Source organism: Leptopilina boulardi, unplaced genomic scaffold, assembly GCF_019393585.1.
Source record: "Leptopilina boulardi isolate dan_hultmark-lab unplaced genomic scaffold, ZJU_Lbou_2.1 LbouV2_327, whole genome shotgun sequence".
Lineage (NCBI taxonomy): Eukaryota > Metazoa > Arthropoda > Insecta > Hymenoptera > Figitidae > Leptopilina > Leptopilina boulardi.
This window is the reverse complement of record NW_026137893.1, coordinates 222,204-244,882: the sequence shown is the minus strand read 5'-3', so window position 1 is coordinate 244,882 and position 22,679 is coordinate 222,204. Positions and strand designations below refer to the sequence as shown.

Sequence of the window (22,679 nt, the reverse complement as noted above, 5' to 3'; positions counted from 1 at the left end):
AACTCCAACTCAAAACTCTCAAAAACTCCCAGCTCCACTCTGAGCTCACTCTTTACTGACTTAAACAACCCTGGTCTAAGGGGTTGTTCCACCTGTCTCACTCGGAGACCACACTTGGAAGACCTCGATCTTCGTGTGTCAACTGATTTTATTAAGTTGACTTTTGGTGGGGAAAAGTATATTTTATTTAACAAATTTATTGATGTCAATGTTTTTATTGCAACCTTGCAATATTGGGGTAGTATTCCAGTTCATTTTGCACTGACATACTTTGGATGCAGCAATCTTTATTGCGCCATCCTTTGTTTCTTGAATTAATTTAGTTCACTTAGTTTCTCAATTTTATCATGAATTTTAAATAGGTCTTCTTTACAATTCAGGTTATTAATTGAAAGTTAATATTTAATATATAATTATTTGGACATCGCTAAGAGATTCTAAAGGCATTTCTTATAACTTTTATAAAGTGTTATTTGTTTGAGTTGCATATTGAGTCCCTTTTTTAAGTATTGTATTAATGAATTATTAATAATGTTAATAATTTATTAATAAGAAGTTACGAAATTCATACGTAACAAATACCCCCCTTCTAAGCGCTGTCGTCCCTTGACAGTCTATTATAATAGTTGTTTCGAAAAAGTTACATAAATTCCTCTTGATTACATTGTTTTTGTTGTTTTGGTCTTGTGTTGTTTCTTGGATGTTGCTGGTGTTGTATGTTTCTTTTTTTTTGGTATTATGTTTTCCAATCTTAGTTTTTCTGTAAATAAATTGGTTAAGATTTGGAATTCTCTATTAATTACTGTTCGCAAATTAGAACCTTAGTAAAAGTAGAAAGTTCCAAGATTTTGAAAAAAGCAAAATAATATATGAAAAAAAATTAAGTGTGTAAAAAAAATAATAAGAAAATGTTTAATTTCTTTTCATGTGTATATATATGAGACAAATTTGATTATTAAGAATATATGTGTATATGTAATTAAAAAATTTAATTTATTAACTGAAATATGTTTTTTTTTAATTTATTTTTAGACGTCTCAATATTTAAAAAGGAAAAAGAATATTGGGAGAAAAAAAATACAATAAAAATTTATTTTTATGTGAAATACCAGAAAAAAAATATTTATAAATGTGGTATTTCATACCCCCCTTCTTATTGGCTGTCGTCCCTTGACAGTCTATGTGATATAAGACTAATATTGGGGATTCCGTTTGTATAAAAGCTTTATTTGTAAGATGTATTTTTTAACTAGTTAGTGACCCAATAGATTATATATGTATTGCATATGTATCATATTTAGAATATGATTAAGGTATTAGAATTGTTTCGGTTAATGAACTTTACCGTTTTTTTTATTTGTTATTTAAAATAATTTTTTTTTACTATTCCCTTTTTTATTTATTTATATATTTTTTTTCTAAAATATGTTCCCACAAAATGTCATTATTATTATTTTATAATTCTATATTTTATAATGTATCGTGATTTATTACTTCATTTATTTACTTATAATCTACATTTCTCCAATTATAAATTAAATAATTTGTATCTTAGTATACCTGTTTACCCTATTTGTTAATAAATTTATTATTGTAGTTTATATATAATAATGATTATCATGCGGTTACTATGTTAAATATGAGTTTTAAATCCTATTCGCTATAAAGCAAATATTACAATGCGAAAGTCCAAAAAAATGTAATATATTTTGTTTTTGGTACTTTTTATATTATATCATTTTTTAGCTCAAATGTAACGATATTATTTTTTTGAAATTATTAAAAATATCGTTTTTTATAGTTTCATTTTTTCCTTTCAATTTTAATCTAAACCACCATCGAAAGTTATATTTTTTAATTGTTGAATTACATTTTTTTAGCATTAGTTCCCATTGAATAAACAAATTTCAAGGCATATTTTATATTAAATCAATTTTTTACAGTATATGATTATTTGATTCAAGTTTTCTATTTTATTTCCTATTTTTTTTAACCTTAGTTTTCTTAACCCTATTTTAAAAAAAAACTTGTATAATTCCATTTGTCACTAGTTCCTTTTTTTAAATATTATCTTATACCCATTTAGTAATCATTTAAACCCTTTTCTAATTTACATTATAGACAGATAGTCTTAAATATCTTATATATTGTATTTTGTTATACGTTTCATTATTGGTATGATAGTTATATCCCATTATCGACCTGTATATAAGTTATTTTATTTATCTGTTATTAATATTTCTAGCACTGACGCTAATTTTTTTATTGTTTTTACTTCTTTATTTCTTACTTTACCATTGTAATCAGGTTTTTGTTAAAAATTAATTCTACGACTTATCCCTTTATTATATTGCTTATTTTTTCAGAATTAATATTAACCCTTTCGTACCTCCGGGCAACCTAGCTTATAGATTTTGTTGAAACTCGTCACTCGGGGGTTTTTGGGGTCGCTGATTTCGAATTTGAAGTCAAATTTTCAAAATTCAAAATGGCGGATCCAATATGGCGGACTAATTTTCAAAATTTCACCGGTTTCCCTTCAAACTTATCACTCGGGGGTTTTTGGGGTCGCTGATTACGAATCTGAAGTCAGATTTTCAAAATTCAAAATGGCCGATTTTATATGGCGGACTAATTTTCAAAATTTCACCGGTTTCACTTAAAACTTATCACTCGGGGGTTTTTGGGGTCGCTGATTACGAATTTGCAGTCAGATTTTCAAAATTCAAAATGACGGATCGAGTTTGTTCAAAAAATTTTTAGAAATTCTTAAATTTTTCTCACTTTCAAATCAATTGTTTGCAGAGGTGACGGTCTTCCATACCACCTAAGAGGTTCCGAATAAGGCGCGTTAGGTTTTTTTTACAGTGAACCTTCGCCAAGAACCCTATTTTAACAAGGTGGATGAATTTCATTATCATGTGAGTCGCGCAAATTTTCAAAATTGATGTAAGCTTTACATATAACAAAATACAAAAATTTGTTTAATTAATATAAAAGAAATTAATTAAATATAATTTTAAGATAGTGATTAAAATAAAATTAATAATTTCAATATAATTAGTTTAATAAAATAATAATTTTAATAACCCCCGAGTGATGAGTTTTAAGGGAAATCGGTGAAATTTTGAAATTTATTCCTCCATATTGGATCCGCCATTTTGAATTTTGAAAATCTGACTTCAGATTCGTAATCAGCGACCCCAAAAACCCCCGAGTGACAAATTTGAAGAGAACAGATAAAATTTTGGATATTCGACCGCCATATTGGATCCGCCATTTTGCATTTTGAAAATCTGACTCCAGTTTCGTAATCAGCGACCTCGAAAATATTAAAAGTCAATGTGTTGTTAAAAACGGATGAAGCCTAAATGAATGACTTAACATTATTGATATATAACTTTTGTTAATTTTTTATCAATGTTGTACCTAATGTTTAAAATAATTATAACTGTATTATACTGTTTTCTATTTTTTAACATATAGTAATAACGATTGTCAATAAAACTATCCATTGGAATTACTGATTGGGTTAAATTTGTAAGAGTTACATCAAATTTTGTAAGTGGTACATATATGTACCGGAGGCACGAAAGGGTTAATACGTATTTCGCATTTGTGGCGTTATTTTGCTATTTTAGCAACCAGTTTATTAATTTGTTACTTGCAAACTTAGAATTTGCATAAACCCTAATTCTACTATATGGCGATGGCTTTGAACATTGCTTCAATTTTTGCACTGTTATTAGTTTATTTATTCTGTGCCTTTTCCATGATATTGAAGTAACTATAATTTAATGCTAGTTCGAGCATTCCCTTTAAAATTTTTTTACGATTGCCATCGGTGTAGATGTATACTAATCTTTCTTTATTTATTAAAAAAAAAAAAATTTATCATCGTTTTTTTCAAGAATGCGTTCTTTTGACTTGATCTTTGCTTTTGCGGAACCTTTTTCTTGCTGTATTACTTAAATTAACGTTATTCTTTTCAATAATTCTCGCAACATTATAAGGGCCACGATAGTATGGTGAAAATCTCTTTGTTTTATTCGCTTCAACCTTGTAACTATTTTCAAAAACATTTTCTTTCTTAGTATTGAGTTCTTCGCTGATGTCGTTTGTTTGGTTAGGAAATAATTTTATTCTTCTTTTGTTTTCCTGGTTTGTCTGTCCTATTGCATGTGGTTTTAATCGTATAGCAATTGGTCGCTTTTCTTCATTTACTTCTGTCAGTTTTATTTTAATTTTCCATGAACGTTTCCTTTTTCTCTCTTGTCTTTTGTGTTTTATTCCTTTGTTTATTATTTTTGTCAATACAACATGTTTTTTACAAATTTCTATATCTGGTCCCAGTTTATTTTCTTTTTCAATAGAAAAGGAAATATTATTATTTTCCATTATTTCCCTTCCCATAAGTAGATTTTTGGTTCTATCTTCTGAAAATATTCCTTCTTCTTTATCAATTCTCTCTTCTTCTGGTATAAAGGAGCAGCCTTGTATCATGTTATTCATATCTTGTGGCTCTTTGATTATTTCACCCATTGATTTTGGTTCTGGTTTATCGTCCCAACATTTGTGTTTTTTAAATTCTTCTGCATCTAATTCTTCTGTTGTCTTAGTATTCTCCATATTTTCGATTTCCTCAAACATGCGGCTGTTCCAAAAATAACAATGTTCTTCTAGTATTGAAGTGTCAATTTTTCTTGTAGATTCGTGTATTTTCTCTTCATCAGAATGATCATCCTTTCCTAATTCGTGTTCTGTTTCAATTGAAGGAGGAATCGTGTTGTGACTTTTCCGTAAAATGGGGATGCTCTTTCCTTTAATCGGGAATTCTTCTTCTGTAGATGCTGCTTCTTTTACCAAAGAAATTGGTTGAATAGACTTGGATGATGATATTAAAATATTTAGAAAAACATCTATGCGTTCTTTTTCATCCTTCAAATATGGTTTTCCTATTACCCCGTCAGCATTTATGGGAAAATCGTCTTCTACCACATGAAAAGTGTGTTTATTTTGCAAAATTATTATATCTATTGTCCCAATAGTATAAACTTTATCTGAAGTGATACCTATTATGTGAGTTTTTTCATTTACGTTTACTGGGGCACAGCCTTTTAGTGCTGAACCTTTAATGACATTTATATCTGCCCCTGTATCTATGAAAAATTTTGCTGTTTTATTAAATAAATAGTCTCCTTGTAGTTCAACTACAGGTGATTCCTTCGGTATTTTAGTCATTGTATAAAGACTTGTTTGCTGACGAACTTGTGTCCAGTTTAAACTCTTTCTTTCTTTTTTGATATGGATTGAGACCTATTCTGTGTACATTTGTAGTCATCATAGTCGTATAAATTTTTATAGTGTTGTTCTGTCCGATTACTTCCTCTCTTGTTATTTGTATCACGATTATAATTTTCTTTTTATTCGTTTCCAAACCCTAAATCTGTACTATGACTGTACATCTCTCCTAAAGTCATAGTGTTTAAATTTCTTGTACTATTATTTCCTCTCTTGTTATCGCGATTATAATTTCCTTCATATTCGTTTCCAAACCCTAAATCTGTACGATGACTGTATATCTCTCCTAGAGTCATAGTGTTTACATTTCTTGTCCTACTATTACCAAACCCTAAATCTGTACGATGACTGTATATCTCTCTTAGAGTCATAGTGTTTAAATTTTTTGTCCTACTATTACCCCTATTTCCAGAAGGTGCTCCATGCTGAAGTGTGTCCGACATTTTTGAAATTATTCTATTCCCTACCCAAAAATATTTTCTTTGCGATTAAAAAAATTCCCACAGAAATTTTCTTACAACCCGAAACTTGCGAAATATTCGTCAACTAAGGGGTGTGATATCAAACCATTTCCTCCTGCAGTTTTCCAACCTATTACAGCTAAGGTGAATATTTCTCCGGTAGGATGCAGTGGTTCAATAACCGAAAAAAAAACTTCTTGATCATCAATTTCTAGTTCTATTCCCCCGATTATGTTAACTTGCTGTCCTAAAACATTATCCTCTACTGCATCACACATTTCATAATCTACATCCAAGAGTTCAGCAGAAATATAATTATGCTTTGTTTCTGTGGTTAAAATGATCTCAATACTACCTCCAATTAAATCCGGATTGTGAAAAGCAACACTAAAAACGTCTTGTACTGTCAAAGGTATTAATTCATTAAACACGAGGAAAGACATGGTTCACTTTAATCTTTATCTGATACTCATTATATGTTTCACCGTTTTATTCGTCTATTTATCTATTTTTTTTATTTTGGATTTTACTATCCCTAAAAAAATTCAAGTTTAATCTGAGAACTTATTTAAAAATTCCGAAAAGGATTTCTAAATAATGAAATTAAAATTTATTTTATTTCAAGTATGTTTAATTCGCGAAATTCTTTGTTATGATTGTCGCAAGAATACTCGTAATATTTATTTCCTCATTCCAGAGTTACATGAGTTGTAACCTGACCCAGTGTCGCGTTACCTATATACCGAGTTTAAAGACCCACTTTTAATATTCGCAATGTCTCTTTTTCGTTACGTAATGTTTATTCACACGAAATATGTATCATTATAATTGTACTCTCTTTATTATATTCCTTTCATCGAGAATTCCTAACGATTCTATATTAATTTCTTAATTTCCCTTTTTGTCTAACTCTGTCTATATTTTATCTAGTAGTACCTCTTTCGTAAATATTTATTTTTTATTGAACAACTCAACTATCTTTGTTATAAGTTTACTTTTTTAATCGCGTTTGGCACCTGAACTGTAATCTGCTACGGAGTCTTATTTCCACTCTCATCGTATTCATATACCTGTTCTTTCTATTTATTATTTTATTTTGTTTTTATTCTTTGATTTCCCTTTAATTATTTCGCTCTTCTTTTACTCACTAAAATTACTTTTTCGTCTTAAAAAATCATCATCTGTCTTTACGATTTTATTATCGCGCATCGATATTTTTCAAATAACTTCTTTTTATACTAATTATGTCTCTCTATTATACTAAACAACTCTTTATTTCGCGTCAAAATTACGACATATAACAATTTACTCTCTATTTTCAATTTATAATTTCACTTTACTATTTCGACCGTGCATAACTCAAATATAATTTTTTTTTTTAAAAAAACTTTATTCCGAGGTAAAAGCCTAATTTAAAATTTTATTTCTGTTATTTAAACAATTTCGTTGTATTAATCCTCTCACTTGCCCAAGTGGCTACACACTTCCGGCAAGGTTATTCAAGGAAATTTCACGTTTTTTGAAGAAACCAGAGCTTGACGGCATTCAAGGGTAGTTACTTTGCCCTATGTTCGACGTTGGCGAACAAAAAAAAATCTACCTGATATACCCGCACTTGTAACTAAACATGTTTTTAAATAAACCATATACTCATATCAATTCACATAAAAATTATTTGTGTAAATGTTTTGTGTAAAATTTATCTGTAAAAAAAAATTTTTTTTATTTCCGAAACCAACTATTCTCAAAAATATAAGGAAAGAATCCCACCGCTGCCACCAGTTTGTTAAAGATGAATTTTGAATATTAGAAAATTATTCAATATCAATCAAAGATTGATATTTTCTAAAACTCTAAAAAGACTTTGGTACTTTAACACACGTTGCCCTTCGGACAAATTATATTGTAAAAGGTAGTGGATCCCTTCCTTACCTCACTATTATTCAGTGAGTTGGTTGAGAATCCATATTAATCAGAACAATTGGTTAGGAATAATTTAAATAAAAGATCAAACAAGTATTTAATCAATTGTATATAAATATATATTGTGTAATAGCTCAAATAATACAATATTATAGTATTTTGTATTCTAATACAATTTACGTGTGAATGTATGTATGTGTAATAATGTTGTGTGCGTATTGTGTTAAGAGTCTCTGGACTCTTACGTATATTTACCTTTGGAATTCCTCGTGTCTCAATTCAAACGTTATTTCAATTCTCCAATTTATTACAATTATTTAATATTCTCTTTATCTCAATCAATTAATGGTAAACAAAACTCAATAGAAAACATAAACTCAATTGCTATTTATTTTCAATCTTAATCTCAAAACTAAGTGATCTCAAAAGAAACTCATTTATATACTCTTTAAATCAAACTCAAAAAATCAGATTCTCTTTATTCAACTACTTCAATTATCAATTCTTTGTAAAACTCAATATTCTTAAATCAAATCACAATTCAATATTAAATACTCTTCTTGTCAAAAATCTCAACTCAAAAATAAATACTTCAAATAATCTCAACTCAAAAATCAAAACTCAGATAAAACTCAATAAAACTCCAAATGGAAACAACCTCAAAACTAGAGGTGTATTTCAAAAGTCTCTCAACTCAGAGACTCAAACTCCAACTCAAAACTCTCAAAAACTCCCAGCTCCACTCTGAGCTCACTCTTTACTGACTTAAACAACCCTGGTCTAAGGGGTTGTTCCACCTGTCTCACTCGGAGACCACACTTGGAAGACCTCGATCTTCGTGTGTCAACTGATTTTATTAAGTTGACTTTTGGTGGAGAAAAGTATATTTTATTTAACAAATTTATTGATGTCAATGTTTTTATTGCAACCTTGCAATATTGGGGTAGTATTCCAGTTCATTTTGTACTGACATACTTTGGATGCAGCAATCTTTATTGCGTCATCCTTTGTTTCTTGAATTAATTTAGTTCACTTAGTTTCTCAATTTTATCATGAATTTTAAATAGGTCTTCTTTACAATTCAGGTTATTAATTGAAAGTTAATATTTAATATATAATTATTTGGACATCGCTAAGAGATTCTAAAGGCATTTCTTATAACTTTTATAAAGTGTTATTTGTTTGAGTTGCATATTGTGTCCCTTTTTTAAGTATTGTATTAATGAATTATTAATAATGTTAATAATTTATTAATAAGAAGTTACGAAATTCATACGTAACACTTCGTATTTATAACATTAGATATAGTTACTGGTACAATCATTATAATGCAATATTTTTGTCTCAGTGAATAAACAAAATTTAATTGAAATACTTGAAAAAAACAATTATTGATTGAAATACTTAAACAAACATTTATTTATTTAAAAAATGACCTTATTAAATTGATAAAGAATTAAATTACGAAGGTTTCTAGAAAAATTTGTTTACTGAAATTAAAAATTTATTCCTGATAAATAATTTGAAACAAAAAAGTAAGTACACTTTGCCAAATGTACACTTTAAAAAATTTAGTAGAAATAAAATTTTCGCAAGCAACAAGAGTGATATGTATGTTATAGAAAATGTATGATCCATTCTGACTGCAAGAAAATATTGGAACGTTTATAATTAAAGAATCGATTTTTACCTCGTGGAGCCAGGGTTCGTTGATTCAAAAACAAAAATAAAAATAATAACAAGGATAATTATAAAACAGTAACAAATTATTTATTTACACAGTATTTTTACAAAGATCAAAAATTATATGGGCGTAACAAGTAAATTGCGGAAGTTGATTTCTAACCACGATTGTTGGCGTCTATTGGAATGCGTTGAGCCACGGAATCGGAATATCAGCATCAATCTGGTAACGTCGTTTTATTTTGAGACGCGAATTTGCGATATCAGCTTCAACTTGGTTACGATGAGCCGTAAAATCTACTATTATATTGCACAGTGGGCCAAAACGCATACAAAAGCGGCCAAAAGTCGACTTTAGAATTTTCAATCTAATAACCTGAATCCACATTATTTTATGTAGCGTTTTGTAAAATATTACAGTTATTCGTCAAAGATTATTACGGTGATTGTATGTTTGTCAGAAAATTTCATTCCAAAATTTAAAGGACACTGTCCTCTTAAATATTAATTTATTTTTTATAAGTGATTAATTGTCGGACTTTTAAATTTTATTTCTTTTAAATGATACGTATTATTTTAAAAAATAATAATATTAAATTAAAATTACTCTACATTGTAAAAAATAATGCACATTTAACATCGAAAAATGTTTATTTTTTTGTAATGCTCTTGCTATTATTTGTTAGTTCTCCTTACTTCCACAAGATATAATGCTCACTAAGCGTGGAATCTCTTCTTAATTAAATTTGACCATTTTTTAATTTAGTGGAGCTAGATACAAAATAAGGTAAAAATTTTTATTTTGAAAATCATTTTTTACAAAGACATATTTTGGTTTACAACACATCGATGCTTTTTTGTTTTAAATCTATCCTTCTTTTGTTTCTATTTCTCCCCGCACATAGAAACATCACATTTTATTGTACATTCTCTGTTTAAACAGTTAATAAAAGTGTTACGGAAGCACATTTTAAATTATATAGAAATTATCCAATTTTTAATTTTATTATTTATAATTTAAAGAAGAATTTTGTTTTGTGTTTAGTTTTATGGTGAAATCTCTTACATTTATTTAACTGCTTTTTGTTATTTAGTTAAAAGATGATTGTAAATGTAGAAAAAATGTAAGAATTTAGTAAACGGGAAATTCTTGAGAAATTTGAAGAATTAAAAAATGTTGATTAAGTCGTATATTATATAATGCAAAAGAGACATATTGATATTATCAATATGGACAAAAAATATTTAACCCGTCTTAGAACTGTAATTTATTCACAAAGAAATAAACGAAATTCTAAATTTAACGCTGAAAAAAGAATTAAATCTAGATTTCAATTAAAACATGCTGAATGGTTAAATTCTAGTTTTATTATACCTAAACTGATTACGAATAATCAACCAGAAAAAATAAATTCCATTCCTCGTCCTGGTCGTCCGAATCTCAAATTTGAAGAAAAAAGTGATATATTTAAACCTCAGACTTGTAATTAACGACCACGAAAACCACAAGACATCAAGTTTCATGATTCTTTAAAGGGTTTTTTAAATTTTATCCACTATATTGGATCTGCCATTTTAAGTTTCGAGAATCTGACCTGAGATTTGTAACCAGCAACCCCGAAAGCCCACAGACATAGAGTTTTATAATTATTTTAAATTTTTTTTGAAATTTCATCCGCTATATTGAATTTCGAAATTCTGACCTCATATTCGAAATCAGTGACCCCGAAGATCCTTAAATGCTAAGTTTTATATGCATTCGTTAAAATCTTGAATTATGACAGCTTTTGGATGCTTTCTGGCCCACAGTGTTTTGCATAAAAATCCACGATATATTGGTGAACTACAGTTACAGTTTTCAACGTACCGTAAATTTCTTTCTAGGCTGAAAAATTGGGACGCATATGCCTTTGGAATTAAAAAAATATCGTAGTTGTTTACAGCAAATTAGAGGCAACATAATTTGTTTACGTGGATTAATTTAATCGTTAGAAATCGTCAAAATATTTTTGAAAATAAATTAAGTCCAGAATACACATGGTATGGTTTGGTCCAAATATATGTTAAAAAATTAATTCCCGAATACACGTGTATCTCTTCGTTGAGAATCTGTTAAAATATCTTTAAAAAAAATTAAGTCTTGAAACCACATGTATATACACGTGGAGGAAGAGTGGAAATCTCTGTTAAAAAATTAAGTCCCGAATACATGTGTATCTCCACGTATAGAGTCTGGAAAAATATCTTTAAAAGTAATAATGCCCCTTTACACGTGTACATCCACGTGTATATCCATGCCCAAATCGATACGTGTAAAGATACATATAAATACACGTGTAATTACACGTGTAAATTTTTAGTAGGACAGCAGACTGTAGTGAGACATGCGCAAAGAAGACTTTTAAGAACTTAGAGTAGAGACGTAGATCTCCACTCAACTAGATTAGTTCTCAGTGGCGGATCCAGGGGAGGTCAAGGGGTCATGACCCCCCCTGGAGCAAAATATTTATATTAAAAAAAAAGGTCACACAAAGGTGGTCATCGGACGTCGATCATCTATGGATGACCCCCCCTGGAGTAAGTTCTGGATCCGCCACTGTTAGTTGTAATCCAGATTCCGTTCCTAATAGGTTGCTTATACTTAAGCTTACTCCTATGGGATGTTTATGTATTTTCTAAGACTTTTAATAAATTTAGTAAAGGTTTCCTCTCGAGATTAATCGATCAATAATTAGTTAACCCACGTGAAAATATTCCCGGGAAAAGTTCCGAGAATTTTTCGGGAAATTCCCGGGAATTTTTTTCCCGAGAAATTCCCGGGAATTGAGCAGAATAAAGTTTTATAAAGTAAACCAAGTTCCTACGAGATGTTCTGGTTAATTCTAGTTAATTTCATTGAGTATCCCACGTTAAAATGTTTTCGTGACAACTTTTATGAATTTTATGGGAATTTTTCATAAATTTTCCAAATAAATTTCAGTTTCCGATTGACCTATTTTGGATCTTTTTTCTATCAAATAGAACAGAATTATTATAGAATATTCTAACAAAGTTTTAGATGTCTTTAAACGGCATCTATTTGCGAATTTAAAAACGTATTAAATTGAAAATTCTAAATTTTGAAAATGAGCAATCTCTAGACGGTAGAAAGTGTTCATGTTCCTAATGAACACAAAATGTACTACAAGTAATATATTTTTGACACTATTAGCACAATGAGTCGCTTTTAATAGTTTTCTGATTCTGATAAGCGTACGCGTTATGATCACGTAATGGTCCCTACTCATCAACTTTTTTTACAAAGTGGAATAATTAATGGACATTAAATGTCATGGCCCATTTTGAGTATAATCTTTCGGTATCTGCTACAAATTTATGTAATAACTCATCTGCTAATTCAACTTCAGAAGTTTTTATTTTATTTTGTAACAAAAGGTACACAGCTTCGACAAAAAGAATCCAGTGCAAGAAAAATTCTCGAGGTAAAACTTTTAAAAATATTGGAGCACTATAAAATAATGTCCAGTTTTCCCACTCTGAAGACTTCCAGTATATTCTTTCCGTAAAAGGATGAGTTAATTTGCCAATTTGATGAAGAGATTTTATGCCTTTTAAAATCGTATCAATTTCATCTATTACTTTGCGTAATAGAAATCCCGCCTTTGTTTTTGTTTCAAACAACACTGTTGAAAACTGTTTTGCTATTGCAGAAATTAGATACGTGCCATTTGGGACACAACCACTAATTATATCGTAATTAATAAGGTCAAATAAAAAAGATCGAAATTTCACACCAGACACTGGTTTCTCAAAGGTAGCTGCTTGAGCATGTTTCAATAGCTATCACTCCTTGCATCGTCCTTGGAGGTATCACTTGATTCAGATGTGGGAACAGAGGCAGTCTATGATGATTTCATATCGAGACTTGTTGAGCCGCTTTGGTGGGATGTCGAATGTGAAGCTGTGGTTACTCGGAGGCAGAATGTGGAAGTGGTTTTTTTTAGAGGGAAGAAAAAAGAGTCGTTTACAAAATTCTGCAACGAGATCAATCAACATCTGGATTGAGCAATGTTTGTAAAACTGTTCGCTCTTTTCTCAATTAGAATCTCCCTACGCGCTCTGGGATCTGTAACGATCAAAATTCTGAAACTTTTCGTAAATTAAGATCTGACCTGATTAATTCCAATGTACAAGTGGTTGACACTCCATTTTTAAATGAGTTAGACGATGGGGTATTTACACAGTTTAACTCCCCTTTCTCTGAATTGGATTTTAAAACAGCGATATGTGATTTTGAGAAAAAGTACTATTCATTCCTTAGCCTGGAAAAAAGGGCTTCTGTTCAATATCTCTCACCTCCTCACTTTCCAAACTCTTCGAAAGAGTAGTTCACCGAAGAATGAAGTTTCTGGCTGAGTCGTAGGATTGGATCCCCGCCCCGCACCACGGCCCTAGCAATTGACATCAAGGGCGCTTATAATAACGTTTTACCCAGCTTTGTTTTGCGCGAAATTAGAAATTTTAAGGAAAAAAGAAAAGAAATCTGTATTTTTACCCCGATTTCAAAAAGGCGGAGACTTGTGGAGTGGGAGTACCACAAGGCGGAGTGTATTCGCCGGTCTGATTTAATTTATATCTTAGAAAGTGTTTCATTCAACATCCGGAAGGGGTAAAGGCGAAAATGTATATGTAAATGACCTTTTAGTATATGTTAGGTCTTCTTCGATCAATGATGCTCTGAAGCTGCTGAGAAGCACTTAACCTTTCGATCATGGTTTCAAAATGTCACTTGGCCTTCTTTTTAAGGACGAAACTTGATAATAGAAACATTAGTCTTATCATTGGTAACGAGCAAATCCGTACAGAGAATTCTATGTTATATCTGAGTATTTTGCAGGACAGGAAGTTATCATGGCTTCCACACATTAAGTATGTGGCAGCCAAGGACTCAAGAACAGTAAATGTACTGAAGGCCTTAGCTAAAGTTTCTTGGGTGCCCACAGTTCCTTGCTTCTCCTGGCCTATGAAGGTTTAGTTAGGGCGCACCTCGAGTAAAGTGCTCAAATTTTTATGAACTCTAGTAAAACTAATCTACAAATTTTAGATATTAGGGTACAGAATAAAGGTTTAAGGGTGGTTTTGGGTTTCATGAGGTCGACCCCGAGAAGTATTCTACTAGCAGAGTGTGACGAACCCACTTTGAGTCTTCGTAGATCGAAATTGGAAGATAGGTTCTTGTTATGATGCTACTCCTGGAAACGCAACCCTGTTATCCCCAGATTGCAACTGCTATATGAGAATTCTAAGAGTAGAAAGGGAAGGAAATTTAATTTCCTTAAACTACTAATTTCTTTCTTCCTTAAACTAATTTCCTTCCTTCCTCCTTTTAGATTCCTCTTGCCGCATCAGGGAGATTTTTAGGAATTGTTTGCCCAGAAAGGTGGGTTACTTTGATTATCTGTGAGTGTGCGTCAATCCTTTCACTCTTAGGATCAGACATTTTGTGTCTTCTTTGCCCGTGAGAGGCATTTGTGTGGGTCCTGGGACATAGTGGTATTCAGGGGAATAAAGAGGCAGGCAGGGTCGAAAAACTTTCCTTGTCGTTGGAAATGGATCGGTTCTCGGGGATACCGACATGTGACTGTAGTGACCTACTGAATCGTGATTTAAAATCTTAGTATGCCAACTGTACAATTAAATACTTTGAAAATATTAACATAAAGTATATCCGTTCTTAGGTCCGGGAAGTCGAAGCCCCCAGAAGGTTTATCAATATTGTTACCAGATTGAGATCCTCAAATATCTGCGCAGAGGGGATCATTTCTGTCAGATGGGGTGGGCTATTAATCCGGATTGTTTACGTGGGTAGAAATGAAGAGTTTAAAACATCTCTTCTTTCAATGTCATATTCTATTTCCTGGCAGACACGCATTTTTCAGCTTTTTAGCGAGCAAAGGAAGATCAAGAAAATCAAATAACAAGATTAAATAAAAGTTAAACAAATTTACAATACAAAGTGTCTTACAATGAATATTAAATAAATAAAGTTCAGTTATCAAGTGAGAAGAGAACATAGTGAGAGGGATGAGAGGATAAGATTCAAATTCAAAGTGTTCAGAGCAGCAGTACATATGAAATATTGGATATTTTAATTGAAATAAGGAGAAGAAGGAAATCCATTTATTTGTCGATAAAGCTAAGATTGGGTGAAATTGAAGCGGTATAATTAAATATAATATAACATCAAACAAGTATGTATACATCTATAGATATGAACTGTTTGACCTTGACGCATGGCTTTTCGTACACCTGAATTTCAATACAGTAAGACTTAATAAGTCATTCCTTTCTATTTAAATACCTAATTATTGATTTCTAAATAAAATTAAAAACTCTGAAATAAATGGAAATGTAAAGTTGTAATATCAGAAGCAGATATTTAGACTTAAAGTCTTAATTTTTATAATATTTTAAATTTTTAATTTCTCATAAATTAAAATTAAATTAAATTTTTCCTCTTTTTCTCCTTTCTTCCTTTTCTGCTTTGATTTGTATATTTTATTTTGTCGGCTTGCTTTTCTTTTTGATTTTCCCTTTCGAGGTGATCTAACGACTGGAACAATACGAGAGAGGGAGGAAGAGAGAGAGAAGTCGAATTGAGATAGATGATTCTAAGTATTGAATTTGAAACCGAGTGTTGATGTAAACAGTGTAGTCGTTTTGCAATATACGTAGATACACAGAACGGAACGCCTATACTCACATATTTCGTTGTAACGTGAAGATGTTTTTTGTACAAAATTGAATCAATTTGATGATCCTACTTAGTCCGTTTCTTTTTCTTTTTTTTCTCTTTCTTCTGTTTTCTTTTTATTTATTTTTGTTTTATTTTATTCATTCAATCTAACTAATTACTATTTCTATTCTAAAATCTTTCAAAATTTCTACATAATTTAATAATACATGGGAACGCGACAGGCACGTAAATATTTTCTAGAACAAAATAGGGATTATCAGCATGAACTAGAGAAAGTATTGTCTAATTTGGGAGGTAATGAAACAAATTTAATTTCCTCTATACAACCATCTCGATCACATAAAGATTACGATAACCAAAGCGACAATTCAAATTCTATTGAGTCGCTGTCAATTTTCTCTTCTGACATCAGACTTACCACCTCATTAGGACACGTGCGTCTCAACTCTTCATTAAACATGGCCTTTGCAATAAATAACCATAATACTAATTCTGAAATTAATACACAAGAAGTTCAAAGAGAATACACTAATGAATTTCTCATTTGGAATAATCCTGTTCTACCTTCTCCCCCCAATCTTTCATCCAAAAGCACCTCCCCCATATATAATAATTATGGAGAGTTAAAATCAATCTCTAAATATAGGGAAATTAAATCCCATTGCTATTGCGGACTTGGTTCAAGAAATTATAGAAGGTTGTATTAATCCAACGCAATGGTTTAAATAGGGTAAAAATCACATCCGATAAAATTAATGATGCAAATGCACTAATCACTTCTAAAAAGATAGCAGCAAGGAACTATCGAGTCTTCATTCCAAATTCCCTCAAATTTTCCAAATGTCTTGTCAAGGATATTGATATTTCGGTTTCAGTATTGAACTTTGTAGAAAGATTGACACCTAAGGATAAAGAATTCCTGTCAACAGTTAAGCGCAGAATAACATTCGACAATCATATTTTAGAGGCGTTAGAGCTCACATTCATTTTACCGGCACCTCCACCAAACATTCTTGTTTCTTCTTTCGAAATGACATTGCACCCATTAGTCCCTAGACCCATTCGCTGTTTTAAGTGCCAACGTTATAGACACGTAAAAGCACGGTGTAGGTCTGGCTTTAGATGTGAATTCTGTGGGGAAAGACATGAAGCCGAGGAATGTGAAAATGGACTCAGAAATTCTAAATGCTGTAATTGTGGCGGAGCTCACCCGTCTTCCTCCACCACTTGTCCAATTTATATTAGGGAACAAGAGATCAGAAACATTAGAGCGGAAATGGGAATAGGTTACCAAGACGCGGAAAAAATCTATTATAAACATAATAATAAACTAGATAAACCGGATAAAGCAGCCCCCGTGAGCAATGACTCCGTTCGGAATAATGATGAGGAACAACAACAACATAATAATAAAAAGAATAAAAATGCGACTCCTGAAGCACAACATTCTTCCAATACAAAAACCCACTTCGATTCTTCTATGCAATCAATAAAATCTTTGCATTTAGATAGAGACAAAATCCAATTGACGGAAGAAAATACATCAATTAACAATACTTTGCTTGTCAACACTGTTCTTTCAAAAAGCTTAACTCAAACAAGCATTGAATCTTTTCTTTTATCAAACAAAACAGCCTCTATAAGTCATGCGACCGGATCAACGATGTTTATACCAACTCAACACACTTGAATTGGAATTAATTACCCGCCACCTAATACAACTGTTGATAAAAATTCGCACAATTCCGAGTCTAATATAAACATCTCAACAATTTATTCAGAGCGACCTAACTCCACAAGTTCACCGGAGGACTCTAATAGAACAGCAAAAAGAATAAAATCCACTAATTAGGGGTACCTTTGATCACATATCTATTTGTTTTGTCGTATTAATCATTTGCCAGTCTTAAGTTAAGATAAGGGAAGGGGATAAATGAAACAAGGTTTGGGACATACAGTCGCCTCTATGTGTTTACATAGAGACAGCACTTGTCTGTTCCCATCCTACTCATTCTGTGTACCTATCAAGGTCGCAGAATGAACCATTACAGGAGTGGCTACAGTTTCTCTCATTAGGGAAAGCAGCTGATAGCCTATTACTCACTCCTTATTTTTATAGTTTAGATGTTAATGTTATTGGTTTGTTTTATTTTATTATAGGAAAGTTTAACAATTTAAGGTCTAGCCGATCCTGGTGAAGCAGCATGACCCAAGCAATATATTCTCTATTTTTACTCCTTGATTGAGTAGGATCATCATTACGGGAATAACCATTGAATAAAATCCGTTTTTTTTTGTTTTTTATTTTGTTTCCTTTTTTCTGGTTTTTGTTGTCCAGAACATGTATAACAATCATAATATAGAAGAGCAATGAAGCTCTAACAAAAATTTCAATGCCTTGAAAAAAATCAACTGGAATTCACATAGCATTGTGAACAAAAAGGCGGAATTGGAATTGAGAGTTTCTCGATTAAATCCTCAAATTTTATGCGTTACTGAAACTTGGCCTTAGATATAAAAATGACAGATGCAGGTAAGCTATTTGGCACAGGCTACTTAGGAATAAAAATACATACTTTACAGGGAATCTTTGAAATAATGGCTATATATTCCCCAAATGAATCTCAGCCTGACGTCACGTCTTGGGAAGAACTCTATTCACCTAGTGTTACCCAAAATAAAAGAATTCTCTGTGGGGATTTCAATGCTCATTCTCCCAATTGGGGATCATTTAGTTCTAATCTTATAGGCAATAGGTTGTCTCAGGCAATGGAAACAAAAGGATACATTCCTCTTAATGATAAGATCCCTACTTATGTTCCTAGGCAGGGGACAGTTCGAATAACCTAGATCTAATCATGATCCCAGTAGCGATGATAGGCTCCGCGACTTTTCAAGTTACCGAAGATGCTTTTGGTTCAGATCATCTCCCGGTTTTGATAAATCTTGCTTTGAGAGCAGATATCATAAAATCTGATTCCACTAGACTCAATAATCGTAGCGTAGATTGGAATCGATTTGCTCAAAGTATGGAAACTGTGATATCCGAGTCCGGACAAGGATCCGCGAATTCAACACCAAGCAGCCGTTTTGATGAACTGATTCAAACCATACATGATGTCCTGTTAGACTGTGGTGCGCTCCATCCAAATGGTAATCCTGGTAGACGTAAAGCTCAACCACTTTGGTAAAACAAAGACTGCGACAATTTAATAAAAACAAGAAGGGAGGCTTTAAAATCATATCTAAATAGTCAAACAATTGAAAATCTGGTTATATATAAAAGAACAGCGAACAGAATTAAAACAAGTTATAAATTCAGATGTTTATTACATGAACATTTTGCTTCCTCTTTACGACCAGCAAAAAAATTTGCTTCTTCGTGGAGAAAGCAAAATTTTATTGCCAAATTGTGAATTTTTGATTTTTTAACTTTCATTAATTCTTTAAATTTACCTCAAATGTATACTTTATATATATCTATCGATTCGTCTTGACGTAAGGAATACGATTTTATTATATATAACCTTAAATTTTTCTATTCAAAATTTTTTTCGATAAAAAAAAATTTTTGGAAAAAAGACGATAAAATTTTTCTTTTGGGGTAATTTTCAAAATCCTTTGGTCAGATTTGAGATATTAATATGATAAATGAGCCTACCAAATTTTATCTAAATCCATTAAAACCTGTTAAAGTTATCTTCTAAACAAAAAAGAGATCCACACACACATACATACATGCGGACAATTGATCAGGATCTCATATAACATGTTTCTATAAAGAAAAAAATTTGTTTCCGCCACTTTGAAAAGTTTTATAAACGGAAGGACTACAAAGCTTTTAAAGCTTTTAAAAAATTCTGTGATGAATTGAACTTTATGAAGGGACTATCCAACATCTGGAGAACGGTGAAGGGCATGATTTTCAGAACGGGAGCAAAGGTCAGCAGTATTTATACATCGGAAGATGACCCAGAACTAACTAAACTTAATGATAATCTGATTAGAATGGACATCCCCCCGAGGACTCACACATTATTACCCGTTTATGATGGAAATCATATTTTAAACAAACCATTTTCTATGATTGAATTCAAAGCAGCCCTAGATTCCTCTAATGCCAACTCTGCACCTGGGTGAGATTCGATTTCTTATGACATTCTTCGTAAATTTCCGGACGATCTATTGCTTGAAATTCTGCACAATTACAACGATATGTTTTTTGCAGGTGACTACCCAGACTCGTGGAGAAGAACTTTAGTCAGATTCATACCAAAGGGAGGGGGTGGTTATCGCCCAATCTCACTGACTTCCTGCTTATCTAAGTTATTTGAAAGGATGGTCCATTTGAGACTGGAATTTTTGTCGGAAACTGTAGACTGGTTGCCAGAGTTTCAGTTTGGCTTTCGCAGAGGGAGATCTGTATTAGATGCAGTCTCCTTTTTCGTCAGGGATGTTTATGGATCTTTTTCGAGGAATGAGTCAGTAGCGGCCTTGGCTCTGGATATTAAAGGCGCATTTAATGCCATTCTTCCAGATACGATAATCCAAGAACTTATTAACTTAGGTATTCCATCTCGATTGATCAATTTTGTCAGTTTCATGATATCCGAAAGATATTTATATTTCTCAATCAACCAACAACAACCTTTTACTTCGGGTGTGGGAGTACCTCAGGGTGGTGTATTATCGCCTTTCTTATTCAGTCTAGCTCTTAGATCAATAAGGGATCAACTTACACGAGAAACAGGAGTGGTAATGTATGCAGATGACATTCTACTCTATGCCTCATCACCTTGTATTGAGACTTCCAAGGCAATCGTTGCTGACGCCTATCAACGAGTCTCTGATTGGCTTCAGAAGTTTGGTCTGGAAATATCTATCCCTAAAACCCAATTTATAGTTTTCTCCAGATCCAACAAAATTAATCAACAGAATTTGTCAATTGATCTGGCTGACCAAACAATTTACGGTCTTAAATCAATAAAATATTTGGGGGTATATCTAGATCAAAAATTGCTGTGGAATCAACATATTAATTATATCACGCAAAGAATATCAAGAGCTAACTGAGTTAGTCGGACCATGGCCAGAGTGTCTTGGGGTCCCTCACCCACCTCATTATTGGTGATCTGTAAGGGCTTCACGGAGGCCCTGTCTTATTGGGGTATGTCACTGGCCTGGAGGGACAGTCCCACACGCTTAGCGGGTCTGGATAGGGTTTTTTTTATTTCCCTTAGAATAGCTCTGGGCGTTATGTCATCTGTTCCGATAACCATCTTATTATCTGAATCAGGATTAGTCCACCCCGCGTTGACTAGAGCCGAACGAGTGCAACAATCCACATTGAGGTTATCCCGATGGTCAAGAAATCCTACGCTCCATAAACTCAACCAGTTTGTTAATGATAGTCCAAATTTTATTAAGAAACTACTGGTAGATAAATTGGGCATTATCTCTTCTTTTCAAACTACAAGAGGTATTGGGAACGGTGGTCTAGTAACAATCTAGTAACTTTGACCCATTCTCTCCCTCCATTTTGTTTTTTCTACTCTTTCTAACCTATTAATTGAAGAGAGAGAAAGAAAGAAAATGGAGGGAGAGAATGTGTCCCCACCAGATGGCGTATTGCAGTTTAACCGATCCCAATAAGGGACATGATCCACCCAACAGCGCGGCCATCATACTTTGACCTATCTTGGCAACAGATCCTATCTAAACAGTCAGTTGATGTCAATAAGGGCATCATAATAAAAGATTCAAATTACCCTGAGGAAGAATTTCAAGAACTTGTTCTTGATATATACCCCCTGCACGTAGTTATATCTACACGGATGCCTCATTCAACCCAGTAACACTTAGAGCGGCAATATCTTTCATTATTCCACAATCTAATACTCGCTTTGGACTGAGGGTCTCCTCCTTTCATTCAATTTTATCACTGGAAAGATTAGCAATTCGGGAAGCTTTACAATTTGCAATCCTGTCGAAAATAAGGGATATCATCATTGTCACAGACTCTAGGCAGGCAATTAAAGATCTATCTAACCCAATTATAGGGAAGTATAAAACCCATTTGGACATACTTGAGATTGTTAAATTGATAGACCAGTTCAAAGATGCAAATCTAGGGGATATCCAATTCGTGTGGATTCCTGATCATAGAGGCATCCGCGGAAATGAAGTAGCTTAAAATGAAATTAGCAAAAACGGCCACAGAATTCCCTGTTATAATGAGGATGTTTAAAAAAAAAGGAGAATGCAATCTCACGCATGCTAAAGGCAAAAACACAAGGCTTCTAAATACATACCAGTTCAAATGATACAAAAATTAAAGTATCTCCATACACGCTTAAAGCAAGTATAGAATGTCACTATATTGCAATTTCATGCATGCTAAAGGCTAATACACAAGGCTTCTAGATATATATCAGTTCAAGCTATACAAAATTAAAGCATTTCCATATATGCTTAAAATACATACACAGGGTGTCTACAAAATTTCCCATTTCAAATTCCCGGCTATTTCCCGGTTTTTTCCCGGTTTTAAGAAA

The 22,679-nt window shown here is 32.1% G+C and overlaps 2 protein-coding genes across 3 annotated transcripts in view; both read left to right on the top strand.

Moving 5' to 3' along the window:
• Positions 1-22,679, top strand: part of LOC127284996 (deoxynucleoside kinase) — a 421,619-nt gene that overhangs the window by 374,387 nt on the left and 24,553 nt on the right. The gene's annotated exons all lie outside the window — the stretch shown is intronic.
• LOC127284850 (uncharacterized) lies at positions 13,596-17,815 on the top strand. Its single transcript, XM_051310547.1, has 2 exons — positions 13,596-13,600; positions 16,855-17,815. Exons 1-2 carry the CDS (start codon positions 13,596-13,598, stop codon positions 17,813-17,815), a joined length of 966 nt encoding a protein of 321 aa, XP_051166504.1.